Source organism: Amblyomma mixtum, chromosome 4 (assembly GCF_055824585.1).
Source record: "Amblyomma mixtum isolate Tamu chromosome 4, ASM5582458v1, whole genome shotgun sequence".
Classification (NCBI taxonomy): domain Eukaryota; kingdom Metazoa; phylum Arthropoda; class Arachnida; order Ixodida; family Ixodidae; genus Amblyomma; species Amblyomma mixtum.
In genome coordinates this window covers 155733176-155749075 of record NC_143015.1, presented here as the reverse complement: position 1 = coordinate 155749075, position 15900 = coordinate 155733176, and the positions used below count along the sequence as shown (strand labels likewise).

At 45.3% G+C, this 15900-nt stretch overlaps 2 protein-coding genes across 2 annotated transcripts; one reads left to right on the top strand and one right to left on the bottom strand.

Annotated features, from left to right (window-relative positions):
- Positions 1-2278: 2278 nt before the first annotated feature.
- On the bottom strand, positions 2279-3588 carry Polr1E (RNA polymerase I subunit E). Its single transcript, XM_089541004.1, has one exon. The coding sequence runs from the start codon at positions 3517-3519 to the stop codon at positions 2296-2298; it is 1224 nt and encodes a 407-aa protein (XP_089397130.1). The 5' UTR covers positions 3520-3588; the 3' UTR covers positions 2279-2295.
- A 72-nt stretch (positions 3589-3660) lies between these two features.
- Positions 3661-10546, top strand: RpL3 (ribosomal protein L3). The gene is made up of 8 exons (XM_089541005.1): positions 3661-3798; positions 4674-4866; positions 6231-6586; positions 7251-7448; positions 8463-8663; positions 8984-9079; positions 10148-10267; positions 10461-10546. The coding sequence occupies exons 1-8, from the start codon at positions 3796-3798 to the stop codon at positions 10503-10505; spliced, it is 1212 nt and encodes a 403-aa protein (XP_089397131.1). The 5' UTR covers positions 3661-3795; the 3' UTR covers positions 10506-10546.
- Positions 10547-15900: the final 5354 nt, after the last annotated feature.

Below are 15900 nucleotides of genomic sequence, written 5' to 3'. Positions count from 1 at the left end.
CCGTTCTCAGATTGAAACAAAGCACTGGACGGTCGTGTCCTGCACTGTTTTGCGGTGCGCCATGTGGCATATTTATCCTGTCTCAAACCTCATAATGTTATCACCATGCAACTTGCACAAGTGAGAAACCACGAGTCTGTCCATGAGACGCATGTAGATCTGTACACCGTAATTGCAGCAGTGTAGATTGACACAGAATTGAACAGTTTAAAGTAGCACTACCTATTCCTTAACCGCAAAATATTTTGTGCTTTTGGTCTCCATCTGGAACAGAGAGCAGGCAGTTCCCGTTGAAACAAAAAGCCTCATGAGCACTATGTACTATTTGAATGGTGATCAGCCTCATTGTTTAAGGTGGACAGAGCGAAATTTGAAGTTAAGAAATTTTGATCTAATGTGCATGCTGCAGAAAAAATAGCTCACAGCCACAGGCAGCACTTTGTATCACAGCAGCGCAAGGGTTCAGTCTAGTAGGTTATCTGTTTGGGCATCCCTAGCAATAAGGGACGAATAAACACACATGCTTACTTTTTAACCACGTTATGCCAGAAAATGGTACAGGTGCAAGAAACATAGAAGGGAACAATCACTCTTATTGGCTTGCAGCAAACGGTTACTTGCCATGTACGAATGGGAAGTGTTTTTTTGTTTTGTTTTTTTCAAATGGTTTTCCTCTCTGATTGAAGATTGATCCATTTCATACCTCTTATACCTGTAAATTTTCGATTAAACAAAAAAAATTGTCTCTGTAAATACTGTGTGCACATTTACAGTGCACTAGCAGAACTCAAATGAGATAAAGTATTCTGGGTTTTTTGCGCAAAATACACGACACAAAAGAAACGAGGTAGACAGGACAAGCGCTTTTTGCGCAAAAGACACGACACAAAAGAAACGAGGTAGACAGGACAAGCGCTACCTCGTTTCTTTTGTGTCGTGTCTTTTGCGCAAAAAACCCAGAATGCTTAGGCACCAACTAGCCTGCAAAAACATACTCGCGAGATAAAGTACTTTTCTTGTGAGGAGATCGAGACATTTATCCGAACCAGCATACACTATCCTGGTGGCTTTGGTATTATTCCCCTATTTTGCTAGTTGGGATCTGTCTTCGCATAGCTTTCACATGACATCGCAACCGCGATGATGGCGAACTTCGCATAGCTTCAGAGTACAGGCTGGACAAGGTGAAAATACACGGATTATATTAACATGCAGGTTCCCACTGTGCTGCTGCTACGCCATTAGTGCCAACCATTTAATACAATGCAGTCCGCAGTTTTCACGGTACATGTAGCAATGGGCTGTGGACAGCTGCACTCTTTATAAACGACAGTGTGTGTATAAGTAGTAGTCGCGATGCTGGGTCAGGCATGTGCATTCTCGACTCCAGTGATAAGGCACGTGGCAAAGTATACTATGAACAGTCTTTGCAAGGATGGTTTAGGTTTATGGGGGTTTAACATCCCAAAGTGACTTGGGCTATGAGGGATGCCGTAGTGAAGGGCTCCGGAAATTTCGACCATCTATGGTTCTTTAATGTGCACCGACATTGCACAGTACATGGGCCTCTCAACTTGCAAAATTAAGGATTGGTTGGTTGGTTTATGGGGTTTAACGTCCCAAAGCGACTCAGGCTATGAGAGACGCCGTAGTGAAGGGCTCCGGAAGTTTCGACCACCTGGGGTTCTTTAACGTGCACTGACATCGCACAGTACACGGGCCTCTAGAATTTTGCCTCCATAGAAATTCAACCGCCGCGGCCGGGATCGAACCCGCGTCTTTCGGGTCAGCAGCCGAGCACCATAACCACTGAGCCACCCCGGCAAAATTAAGGAGGAACGGCTGGCTGTCACTTTGCCAAATTTCTAGTTAACCTCTCTTTCTTGGTGTTGCGTTTTTTCACGTTCTCCATCACACTTGTGAACAGCTACCAGGCAAGCACCGCGAATAGCTATAGCCATTCTTCAAAAAAGGTCTTTACGATCATTGGAAAGATGGACGTTGACTACAGCATTACTCAAAAAGAGTGGCTTTTTGTCTGTGGCTAGAATGCAGCAGCTTGGTATCTCAACTTTCCCCACTTCTCTAAGTTCAAACTCGAGAACGGAGCAACAATTGCCCCTCAAAGGAGGCCTCCAAGCAATGGAGTCAACCTGTTGTCATGACGCCACGGTCGACCGCCTTGCACTAGCCAGCGTGCACCTGTTAGTAGCTGTGGCAGGTGACGGCCGGTACGGTAGCTATAGTGTTCCTAGCAACTGAGGAGTGAAACACTCTGTGACATTACAACAGCCTTTATACAGGACGCCCCTTCTTGGCCCTGGTATGCTGACTGGGGTCCACGAGGGGAAGCTTCAGTTCTAAGTACTTGGTCCCAATGCGAACGCCGGGCGTCTTGCGAGTACCGACATGACAGCCGAGCGCGTAGGCCAGCGTCGTCAGCGTCCTGTCCGAGGATTTGGTGTCCAGCTGGACCGTCTTGAACTCGTACTTGTAGTCCTCAAGGACGAGCACGATCACCATGATGTAGGCGAGCACCTTGTCCTTCATCCTCTGCGGGAAGTTTCGGGACGTCGCACCACGCTCGGAGCGCGACGTGATTGTGAACGTGTCGAGGAGGACGCTCTTGAGCGGCTCCGCTACGTCCGGCAGCGGGTCCTTCTTTTTCACGTCGTTGTACTTGAGCCGGGACACGGAGATGAGCATGCAGTAGAAGACGAGTAGCCTGGCCTCGATCGCCCTGTTCTCCGGGTCTCTGGACAGGCGCTCGACACGGTTGATCACGTACTCGGGATACGTCGCGTCCGACCTCCACTGCGCGATTTGGTCGGGTGTCGCGTTCAGCAATGGTTCGGCAAGCTCGTCGAGGTAGTCGTTGTGCTCCGGCGGGATGATGTCTTCTATCCGGTACACGTCCTGGGGGATAGTTGCGTCGCGGTTCTGGGGTGGTATCGCTTCTGCGACGGACGCCGGAGTCTTGCCAGCGGGTGCGTCGTTTCGAGCGGTCACCAGAGTGTCTTTAACCGCATCCAGCGTGCTGGCAGCGGTTTCTCGAAGCGTGCTGTCGTCCACTTGAAGCCGAAGGCGAGTTTCAACCGCTTTGCGCTTGCGCTTACTGCCGAACGCAGTCGCCAACGCGTCGACCTGCTCCCGGTACGACTTTTCCTGCGCTTTCGGTGCATCGCTGACGGTCTTCGCGAAATAAGGCCGCATGGTGATCAGGTCGGCGGGGTACAGCGTGACGTTACCCGTGCTAACGTTTTCGACGGCCACGAAGTGGTTGCAGTGGGTGTTTGCCCGCACCCCGTGCTCGCCGTAGTTCTCGCCGACATACTCCAAGTCGTCGGCTTCGGACACGAGGATACGACGAGTTTTGGTGCGGCCGGCGGTGGTAACGTTTCTCTCGTAGACGTTGACGGGTAGCCGTGTGCTGGCACTAAGCGAACCATGTGAGAATGAGACTACGGAGACACAAGTTGGAGTTTCGCCGGCTTTCAAACGCCACTTCTTCGGTGCCATTTTGCGCTGCTCGAAAAAACGTGGTTCGCGCTACGACATGGCTGCGCTGTTATCAATGAATAGTTTCGGTTTCAAATTCGTGCAAATTGTTCAAAGCTATTAATAATACAAATTATATGTTTTATATATATTTTAAGTTGCAGCGTGTGATAATTTATGCGTTTTATAAATTTTATTTTTAGTATTAAAGTTAGAGTGTGACCACTGCTGCCCTCTATTTCTCAATGACTACTTGCGGCTCGAGGAATCTTCCTCTTTCATCGCGACGTTGCGGCAATGGTAGGTGGTTCTCTTCAGCTCTCCAATTTCTATCCTATTTCATCGGTATCTTACCTTTGACAAATAGCGTTAAATATTTGCTTGCCGCACGTTAAGAGCCTCAAAATTGTACTGGTAATATAAATTTTAGGCAGCGTGCCGAAATAACCGCAGGCTTCTCGTTCTTTTGCTGCTGCCATTACCCTATGTTACTTAGTGGCCTCGTGCTAGCTCCGTGAAATATATGGTTAGTAGATGGTCTCTGCGTATAAAATTAATGTAATTAACTACCATATTTGTTCTTGTAGCAGTAATGCTTTGCCTGTTTAAGCGATCCGCATATTACTGCGGTGGGGTAGCTTACGGCAGCCTTAATATTGCTCGCCGTCTTCAAGTTACTTGTAACGGAATTTCGAAATGTGCAATCGTTTTATGCGTCACAAAGTTACTAATACGAAAAGCAACCGCAGTTATTTAAAGCGTGTGACCATGGCAGCAATGCCGGCCACGTGGAGCGGAAAAACTTTCCGGTAATTGCTACCCCCCCTACCCAGTAGTATTAAATTGGTAGTTGATGTGATTATTCATTGGTTGCGATTACTTTGAACAGCTGCTTTTGTATTTGGAGATTGGCAAAGGCCTGCGAAGTAGCATGCTCGGTTATTCGTTGCGTCTTGATAGATGCGTTTTGTATGAATGAACGTCGAAATTAACTAAGCCCGTTTATACTCGGCGCGGTAGCTCGGCGACGTTCGAGTCGAGATTGGATAAATAGAATGCATGTTAGAAGTCTACATTGTTCGAATTGATTTGTGACTCCGTCTTGCAGCGTTTGAAACGCACGTGTACTACTGGGTATGAAACGGCCGTTTTTTTTTCTCTCGCCTTCCTTGCAGTCGCACCGCAAGTTTTCGGCTCCCCGCCATGGCTCCATGGGCTTCGTGCCCAAGAAACGGAGCAAACGCATCCGCGGCAAGGTGAAGGCGTTCCCCAAGGATGACCCGACCAAGCCCATCCACCTGACCGCCTTCCTGGGCTTCAAAGCCGGCATGACGCACATTGTGCGCGAGGTGGACAAGCCCGGATCGAGTAAGTTCCCGGCGGATTACCGGCGCGCCCGCCCCAGCGGCGGGCGGCGCACCTCTGGCCCGATGCTGGGCCACGTGCGCGCCTCCTCGGGAGGCAGCTGGCGGCTGGGTCCTCCCTTGATCTGTGTGAGCACGGCCTGAGCTCCGAGGTAAAGGCCCCGCCGTCGACAGCTTGGTCTTGCGGTTCGTGGGGACTTGTGGCCAATGCCCGTAGTTTATCAATTATGAGAGAAGCCATGTTCGAAACACAAAGGCGCAGATGAGACGAGGACAAAAATGGGAACGTGAAGCAACAGGACAAGGTAGAAGCAACACGTGCGCCGTAACGACGATGTGGGCCAGTCCGGTAGCTGTTCTGATAACTGAACGCATGTTTCCAAAAGAAGCACTATGTGGTGCCCCTCTAATGTAGGGAGAGTACAAATTATTAGAAAATGCCTAATTTGTAAACCACAAGCGTGCAATTGGCCCATATTGCTTCAACTTGTAGCGTTACAGGAATGCTGGAAGGGAGAAATAAGTGAGCTTATGCTCCAGACATGCTCAGCTTGCTTCAGAGCACAGTTATTTGGCTGCAAGTTGGCATTTAGTGCAAGTGTGCTCCTGCAGCAGTTGTGGGAAATGAGTAGGCTGGAAATGTGTCTAAATGTGCAAAAAATTGCGACCCCTTTGAGCAGAGACAGGTACGAATTGTATTAACGGAGCTGCAATCTGGCCACTCTGGCTCTGATTGAAGCGTGGGCAGGAAGGCTGTAATTGGAGTCGAAAATAGTTCTTGTACCTAATGCTTAGTGTGGTAGCCATGTGATGTTAAAGCCTAGCTCTTCACCATGGTGTCCTTTATCAATTTGTTGCTTAGGGGCGTTAAGCCACATAATTTACAATTCAATGCCTATAGCATTGAACAGGTTGTGTACTATTTGAACGCTTGAAAAGGCTGATGTGCGACGAAGTGTCCAAGAGGTCCCGCACATTGTGCTTGGAGCAGCCATATGTGTGCAGGCTGTTGCCCATGTGGGTTTCCAATAAGCCTGTCCAATTGGCATTAGTCAGGATTTAGCTACTTAAGCCTTTCTTGCATTCTAATTCGAGAGCAACTTCAGTTTGCGCTCGGTGCTGCCATTTTGGGGTTCTGAGGAGATAGCTGCAGTTCAGTTATTCCTTTATGTTCTGCTGCCTTAGGGAGTTTTTTGCATCGTGAGCAAAGCAGATGAATTCGGTTTTCAGCAAGTTGTCGAAAGTAGATTCTTGGGATAGGCATATTAGTTGCAAAACCAGTGTGAACCGAAACTTTTCTGCCTTACCTGAGTTATTGTTGTGGGGGGTATTATTGCAACCTGTGGCCCTTGTCTGTCTGCCTTGCAGAGGTGAACAAGAAGGAGGTGGTAGAGCCGGTGACCATCCTGGAGACCCCGCCGATGATGATCGTGGGTGTGGTGGGCTACATAGAGACGCCCAAGGGCCTGCGTGCCTTCAAGACGGTCTGGGCCGAGCACCTGAGCGAGGAGTGCCGCCGGCGCTTCTACAAGAACTGGTACAAGTCCAAGAAGAAGGCCTTCACCAAGAGCTGCAAGCGCTGGCAGGAGGACCTGGGCCGCCAGGAGATTGAGCGCGACTTCAAGAAGATGAAGAAGTACTGCAAGGTGATCCGCGTGCTGGCCCACACCCAGATGAAGCTCATGCACCGGCGCCAGAAGAAGGCCCACATCATGGAGATTCAGGTGGGTGTCGCATCTCTTCCATGTCTTCTCTGTGGAGGGTCTTGGCTTGTTTATCCCCACCTCCACCCTTCTTGGATGGCAGTGCTTTTGTGCAGGGCACATTCAGGTTCGCACTACTAAATGGTTATAGATGGCTCTAATCTGAGCAGGTTACAGGGGAGATGTCGTTTTGTCCAAGACTTAACTGGCCTTTTCAGCTCTTAAGCAGACAAGGAAAGGGGAATGAGGGGCTTGTTATAAATATGAGAAGCCAACAGCCACATAAACCTAGGGGCAGTCTTCGGAGGTCGTGGGTTCGGATCCCACCGGCGGCATGTGGTTTTCTCTTCTGCTTTTCTAATCGATTAGCTTTAAGCGATAACATATTCAGTAATATGCTAAATCGAACAACAGCACAAAATGAATAAATTAACCCCTTGGTTTCTGTGGCTGTTGCCTTCTCTCTTTTCAGCTCTTGTGAGGCATCAGCAACGATCGCAGTGGTTCCGGCAATGACAGCGTGTTTACTGCCAGGTTAAGGTTTAGATGTGTAGTTCGAATTTTGTGCTGGTGGTGTTAGCAGTGCTGGCCTGTGCACATGTCTGCATAAGAAATCGCCTCCTCTCTGTTTGCAATCTGTGTTCAGAACAGTGCAGCAATTGATGTCAATGTTCGGTTCTTGCAGGTCAACGGCGGCACTGTGGGCGCCAAGATCAAGTGGGCCCGGGAGCACCTGGAGAAGCCTGTCCCCGTGTCCCAGGTGTTCACCCAGGATGAGATGATCGACGTCATCGGTGTGACCAAGGGCAAGGGCTTCAAGGGAGTGACCAGCCGTTGGCACACCAAGAAGCTGCCGCGCAAGACACACAAGGGTCTGCGCAAGGTGGGCTTTGCACTGTTGCTTTGTTATAGCATTTTGGGGCTGCCATGCATGTCCGATTTGCAGATTTTTGCTTTTTTTTTTTATGTCCCAACCGTTGTAACGAAGTCTATATTCCATCGGTCTTGAGTGTAATCTTGTCATACCACTTGCATGAGCAAAAATGTAATCTCTCAAATTGCGTGAAATGAACGTATTCGTCTTTGAGACCGAAAAATGACCAAAAAATCACATTTGTGGAATGTACGGTTACTATTTTCCAACTGTATCAATTTCTTCCTTCAAGAAATCAACATATTGACCATAATATTAAATTCAGATCATTGTGTGGGCTGAATTTATGCAGGAGCAGAGAGTTTAATGGCATGAAAATTTTTGACCTCTGGCTGTCTTAGTATGTCAATATCTCATCATCTAGGACAGCTAGAGATGTTGTATTATTTGCTAAGGGAAGCTGAAGGCACAGTGTGTGCAATAATCAAAGCAGATTTGTTCAATCGCACTTCAAAAATTTATAATTTCGCAAAGTTTATCGATGCATTGAATTCACACCTTGAACATTGATATTCCAAGTGCTGTAAAATTACTAAAGAGGGTAAAACGGAAAAACTGCTTTGATTATTGCACTCTTTGCTCACCATACTACGCAGCCATGGATTAAAAATGATTTTTTTTTATTGAGCAGTTTTTTTTTTGCACAGAGGTACTAATGAATGACTAATTAAAATTAACTATCTTGGGAACCGATTAATTTATAAGAAAGATAATTTCATTGTTGAAATCGGTATAAAAAACTGAGCAAGGTGGTAGAGTTTCATTATTGTTGGACTAAAAATAAGGAAAATAGGTCTAAGACCAGTGTCCCCCCCTTAACTCGATGAGATACGTCGTTTTAATTCAGTGGGGCTTGTTTAGCTCATGAGCAGTTTCTTTTTGTTAGATAGGGATGAGCTTCTTTCATGGTTTGTTCCGGGTTTTCCCAGTTTTGCTTATTTTGTTGTGCATTGTCCAACACAGGTTGCCTGTATTGGAGCCTGGCATCCGAGCCGTGTCCAGTTCACGGTGGCGCGTGCCGGTCAGAAGGGCTTCCACCACCGCACAGAGATCAACAAGAAGATCTACCGCATCGGCCAGGGCGTGCACAAGAAGGACGGAAAGCTGGTCATCAACAACGCGGCCACCGATTACGACACCTCCAACAAGAGCATCACCCCCATGGTGCGTGTGTGCCCTTGCATTGTCAGAAGCCAGTTGGCACTGGATAGCTGGGTGTTTGTTTGCTGCAGCTATCATCAAGGACTCTGCTCTCACTAGGTTTTTGCATTGTCTACCATGCTGTGCCCTAGTGGGAGTCCATGGCTGCAGCAACAATCGCTATGCTGTTCAGTTTTCATTTGAGTGATGAATGTATCTGACTCGATTCCTGAGAGTTTTTTTGGTTTGAACTAGGACGGACTGACTGCTGCACTTGTTAGCACTTATGCTGCAGCTAGCTGTATGCACGGGGCTAACCGTTGGATCCTTGTGTTGCTTTTCAGGGCGGCTTCCCACACTATGGTGTGGTCAACTGCGACTATGTGATGCTCAAGGGCTGCATCATGGGTCCCAAGAAGAGGGTAATCACACTGCGTAAGGTGAGGCTTGTTTTGAAGTATTAATTTTGGCTGTGCTTACACGAACAATCGAATTGGGTGAGGGAAAGGAGGACATGTATGAAAGTTTGAGGGTAGGCTTTGAACAGCTTTGTGTTGGATTTGGAACGTTTTACTCGGTTTCCTCTCTTTTCTTGCAAAGTTGTACACTTGGGGTACAAGTGTTGTGCAAGTTATACCCGTGTCACACGGACAGATTTAATGCCATTAAGTGCTTACTGCCTTAAGTTTTAATGGCATTCGTGCGGTGCCACACGCATAAATTTAATGGCATTAGCCTTACTGCCATTCGAGACCTACTGAGTTCGCCACAACTCATTCGCCCGTGCAATGCGTACTCTCGTTCCCATTGCACACGCAGAAAAGCATGCAGCTTTGTCAGTTACAACTGCCTAGCCCACTATAAAATGGTTAATTCTTAACTTTCAGCCAGATGAGGCACCTAAACCGCATTTTCGATGCGAAGAGTGCCATTTTAATCAGCCTTATTGACTGGTACTCTCGACTTATGTGCTGACATGCGAGTTTATGGCAACTTTTTCGACTTGTAAAGCAGGAACAGCCGTATTTTCTGGAAAATCGTTTTTACATTACATTTGAACATCATTCCCGATATATTCTGCTCATTAGGAATGTTTATATTAAGATGAAACTTTTGACTACCTTGCAAGCGTTATCGTCATCGTCACTTTCGATAATGGCATTAAAAGTGGACGTGTAGCACCAACTCCGAAAATAATGGCATTAACAAACTTAAGAAGGCCTTAAGCATTTACTGCCATTTCTTGTGCGCGTGTGGCACGGGTATTACACTTGTCACTCGCCCCGTTGTTGTATTGGGTTAGCGTTAGAGACTCGATAACTGCATTCGTACATGTGTTCATGTAAGCACAGCGCATTCTGCTTGTGATGATTTCATTGAGCCGAAAATATGCCGAGTGACGTTGTGGTGGATGTACAATGATAGGGCTGACATGTTCTCTCCCAAAGTTAGCCAGTAGCGTGCTAGTGTGTGGGCACTTTAGTAACCAGCCACCCGTTTGTCCACAGTCTCTGCTGGTGCACACCAAGAGGGCTGCCATGGAGAAGATCACTCTGAAGTTCATCGACACCTCATCCAAGTTTGGACATGGTCGCTTCCAGACTCCAGCGGAGAAGCACAACTTTATGGTGAGTTGACATTGAGTCTTCAGTGAGCTCACAGGTTTCGTGGTGATGAGAAAGTGGATATTCATCTCTGCACACAGTTGATGACTCTACCCAAATACTGCCTTCCTTCTGATCCTTCTGACCTGCATGTGCAGTTCTGCATCGCGTGCTCTGCTTCCCTTGTGTAAATTCTTTTTTTTTTTTCCCCATGCAGGGCCCACTGAAAAAGGACAAGCTGAAGGAGGAGACTGCTGCCTAAGCTTAACTTCTCAGAGGTGCAATAAAATGTGCATTCCTGAACATGGCATGTGTGGTCGTTTGAGAGATGCCAATGCAGGGCAGCTGGATTGCATGTAAATTTTCATGCAAGTCCAGCTGCTGCTTTGCCCCACTGCGGTGGCTCACTGGTTTCAGTGCTCTGCTAGTGAGCCCCAGTATGTGGGTTCAATCCCAGTCACAGTGGGGTTCATCGTGTAGCTTGCGATGAACCCCACGTGATAATTAATCCAGAGCCCGATATCAATGCTTTCCATGCTTCCTTGGAACATTAAACCCCATGTACAGACTGCAGCCAGCAATTAGCTTCATATTATAGTGTTTTGTCTACTGCATTTTTTGCCGTATGAAGTGGTTTTACCACGATGTTCTAGGTTGGGTCCTTCTATAAGGGGCAATTGCTTCATTCTTTAAGGTGCACTAAACAGGATTTTGAACTCTTATTACCACGGGAACTCTATTATTGTCCCATGCGGCTGGTTTCCCTAATTGAAATCAGATTAACTGTCCCGGCTACCACCTTTTTTTGAACTCTGCTGATGGTAGTTTTTAGGTTTCCGTGAATAAATAGATCCAGTGAGAGACTACATAGCTGCAAATTAGACCCACGGAAATAAAAAATATGCTTTGACTGCTTTTGCTGATTGCTATCAGGTTTAAATTAGGGAAGTCAGCCGCACAGGGCAATAATTCGAAGTTTCTAAGAATGCTGCGATAAAAAGACTAGTTCAGGCTGGGTGCAGTCACGGACGTGTTGCAGGCATGACAATGCTGATGGTAGCTTTGCCCTTTATAGCTGGTTGCTGTAGTTCAGCTCCAATAACCTGAATGGCATAGATAGAAATAAAAGGGTTTTAGAAAGCTAGTTCGATATAACTTGGGTCTGCAGTGAAACTCCATTGAAATTTTGGAAAGCCACGTAGGATCTCCACACTGAAAAGAGCAGTCCGAAGCTAATAAGAAAAAAATATAAGGTCTAGAACTTTAATACTTGGTTTGTTTGGTCATGGTGCTGGTGTCGTGCTACTGATGAAGCAGACTGAACTGCTTCCTTCATTTTGTGAGACGATTTTGAAATACTGTCAGCTCGTTGGCAATAAGCATGCATTTTCTGTCTGTTATCGCCCCCCCCCCCCCCGATGGAAATGCTGCAAGCTTTTTCTCATTTTACGGGCAATTTCTTGATTTCATTTTGTTTATGCAAATAAATACTCCGTTGCATCTTTGGCAAACGCAAACAAAGAAACATGAAGATGCTTATTATGACAAACGATGATCAAATTATCGACCCGAATTACAAAAGACAATCAAACACTGCTAGACCTTTTTGTGACAAATTTTTGATTAACATTGCAGTGAGAGTTATATCATGCGGTATTGGTGACCATCTTCCTGTATTATGATAAGGATGCAGAAGCCAACCACCCATTTTTTTTCCAGCCTACTACTGAAGTGGGATTTTACATGGGTATTGGAGATAAGAAATGCCGATGAAGGGTGCAAAATGTTTGTCAACCAGTTCGTGCAGATTTACAAGCAACATTTTCCAATGAAAACCTTTAAGCTAGGTAGAAAAATCCGTAAGCCTTGGATAACTCCAGAACTGCACCAAAAAATCAACCATAAGAATACGCTTTGCCATCAGTTTATTAAAACAAAAATCCTGATACCTTAAAGCAATTTAAGGCATATCAAAATAAATTACACAAGGAAGTTAAAATAAGCAGATCTAGTTACTTTCACTCTGAATTCCAGAGTTGCCTAAATTAAAGTGATCTCATTTGGAAAAAGCTAAGTACTGTTCTTAAACGCACGAAACTTTCACCTAGAATCGAGAAACTGGCGATTAACAACTGTGAAGTGTCTGGTTGTGCCCTTGCAGATTCTTTTAATGAGCATTTACTTCACTATTCTGATAGTTGTGTACTTGAAGATATTTACAATTTTATGCCCGATAGAAACCATTCATCTGCTTTTCTTAGCCCAGTAATAGAAGATCTAGTTACATCAGTTCTTTCTTCTGTAAATAATAGTTCAAGCTGCGATGCTGAAGGAATTCAGATTCGTCCAGTGAAATAAGTGTTGGATATCTTATTTCACGAGCGCATGTTTTCCAAAATGGATGCAAATTGCTAAAGTAGCTATGCTTTTCAAAAACGGTGATCCTAATGATAAGAATAATTACCGACCCATCTCCATCTCACCCATATTTTCAAAGGGCTTGGAGAAGTTTATCCATTATCAGCTTTACTCATTCTTTGACTTACACAAGTTAATTTCAGATGCTCAATACGGATTTAGAAAGAACTTATCGACCGAGTTAGCTCTGTCGGAACAGTAACAGTTTATTTTGTCTGAATTTGAAAAAAAAGTCTGTACTTGGTATTTATGTCGACTTGTCTAAAGCGTTTGATTGTATTTGCCTTGAGCAGATAACACAACACTGAGCTTGTTGTGTTATCTTCTTGTCCATGTTTTTTTGCGCGCAGTACCCCTTTTATTTACATTGTATTTATTATTTGACTTTGCTAAACAAACTGGAAATATATGGAAACCGAGGAAATTTTCTTGAACTTATAAAATCATATCTCAGTTTTCAACAGCTGTTTGTCCAAATCAAATCATATCATCCAGATTTAAAGTCCATAGTTAAGGGTGTTCCTCGGGGCAGCATTCTTGGTCCACTTCTTTTTAACGTCTACATCAATGACGTCAGTGCTCAGCCTAAGTATGTTTTGTATGCCGATGACACCAGTATATTTTTATCTGCTCCAGATTTCCATATATTACACAATTATGCAAACTCTCCTCTTATCAAGTTAAAAAAGTGGTCAATAGTAAATCATCCAAACAGAAATGTTAACAAAAAAGCTCTAATATTCAGACCAAAATCGAGGCAGTTAAGTTATTTCCAAATATGAGCCATATTTGGAAATAACGTGAGCCATATAAATGCAAAAGCATTTATAAGGCTCCCTAGACAGAAAAGCCATTGCCATAAGTTGTCGCCTCAATGTGGCGCTGAAGTTGTTTGCAGATCGTTGTACCAAAAGTCGCACCACTTAATACGACAAATTAATTGGGGAGGGTGTAGTATGTCGTAACCAGAGTTAAAAAATACTGGATATAACAAAGTGTCATAACTAGAAACCGGATATAATGAAATAAGAAAAGTGTAGTATATCGTTACAGAGCTAAGACTGACGAGGTGTCGTAGCATGTTGTAAGTGAAGTAGTATGTCGTAACCGGAAACTGTCGCAGAAAAGAAGCAAGTAGCCGCACTAGAAGCAACCAGTTAAACGCAGCAGCAGCAACAAATACAATGCTTTCGTGTTTCTCCTCTGAAGCAGACTTTAGTGCCCTTGTAATTTTTTATAGAAACTCGACCAGTTTTACATCTAAACCACATCCCTTCAATTGGCCCCAAAGGTTTTCCTGATTCACATTGTCATGCACCCCCTTAATGTGTAAAAATGTTATCCCTAGTGACCTCAGACTTGCCTTTACCATCTCTATACACTGAGTTATAATGAATGGATTATCCTCTAACCTTATGTCCTTTCAGAAACTATTCTACAGCCTCCCGAGATCTCTTCATATTCTGCCCAATCTTCCATCCTCATTTTTACCATCTGCATTGCTAGCCTGTATATAACTGATGTAACCGTAATTGGTCGATAGGATTTAATGCTGTCGTTTCCCTTACCTTTGTATACTAGTCTCATCCAACTCAACTTCCAATCATTTGGGGCCTCTCCTCCTGTTATTTTTTCGATTATCTGTCGCCATTTCCGCGACTGGGGCAAGAACATGCGAGAATCCCTTACACACTGCAGCGCAGTGACTTTGCATATACTGTGTCTGGTGATTTATAAGCAATACACTGCAAGCTACATGAGGCTTCTGGACACCAAGGGCTGGATTGCGAAACTATCTATCTGATAAAAATGCTTCGCGACTAGCCAATTCCCTTCACTTCAGAACAGTGACAGGCCGGTGCCCAATTTCAATATTGCCATCCAATTATATACTTTCTATACATGTGACTAATGTTGACAATCGGATCAAATAGTGAGACCTACTGTGAATTGTTTCACTTAACTGCTCACTCTCTACATTTTAATTTGTTCGCTTTCTGGAGCATTTATATCTTTTTTATTCATCTCCATCATCCACTAAACCCCTGCTTTTCCTATTTCGGCTTTAACTAATGCTGACGCCTCCCTGTGTTAAATTGTATCCTACTATAGTCGCAAATCGATCATAGCAGTGCGTGCAGCCAACATTCAAACGTGTCTGTAGCGTCCACCGCTCAATCTCCGCCCTCAAGTTTTATCAGTGCCACTGGCAGCGAGTTCGTATGAAAGCTAGGAAACATAACTGCGCCAGGAGGAGGAGAAAAACTTTTATTGGCAGCGTTAATTTACACGCGTAGGATATCAATGGCAAGATGGACCACTGCTCGCTGTAGTAGTAGTAGTAGTAAACTTTATTGATCTTTTTGTGTTACTCAGGTGGTCTTCCCAGATGTGGAATGAATGAGCTGGCGCTGTAATGGCAGCTCTGAACGGGCCAACTTCGTCTCCTACTGCTCATAGCTAATTCCAGACCGTGTGGAGTTCCAGACCGTGTGTAGGTGATGTCTCTCCACAGGCCAGGCACTCCTCTGTAGAATATTTGTCTGACAAAATTGGGAAATGTTCTTGAATGAAAGTTTCTCCAAATTGTGGCTTCTGTTCTGGTTAGGGCTTTGCGGAGGGGCAGATTTTGGGCAATTGAGTCTATGAAACTTTGCTCGCTGTAGGTCTGATCCGCCAACCAGGGGGCCCAGGCAGGGTCTACGTGGTGTGGATGTGGGGGGAGGCGAGAGCGACGGGGAAAGAGAAGAGATGAACTTCTCAGATCATGAGGAGGTTAGGTTAGGGACGGATAGGTATGATTGCATGTGTGTTTAGTGTAGCTTGATGGCCATCTTGATGACTACCCCCTCGTCCACTGTCGGTGGGCTTGACTATGGGATCACGGATGGGATTTCATAGTCCATCCCGTCCCATAGGATCCCATCCCATAGGATGGGATCCCATAGATGGACTATGGGATCAAGCTACTTGTCTTGTGCAGTGCAGCTGCTTCCTGGGCTAATTAGATAACAAATAATTAGCTGTGGTCAATTTCTTTGCTCATTACGTCTGATGTGCAACTTGGCCTGGAAAGCAAAAGTTCCAAAAGACGTTGCAAGTGGCAGTTTGCTGCCATGTGCTTCTTACAGGCTTATTTATTTTTATTTATTTGAACATACTACAAGCCATAGCTTTGGCCCAGGCAGGAGGGGCATTGCAATAAAATATAAAAGCTACAAAAACCATCAGCCACAACA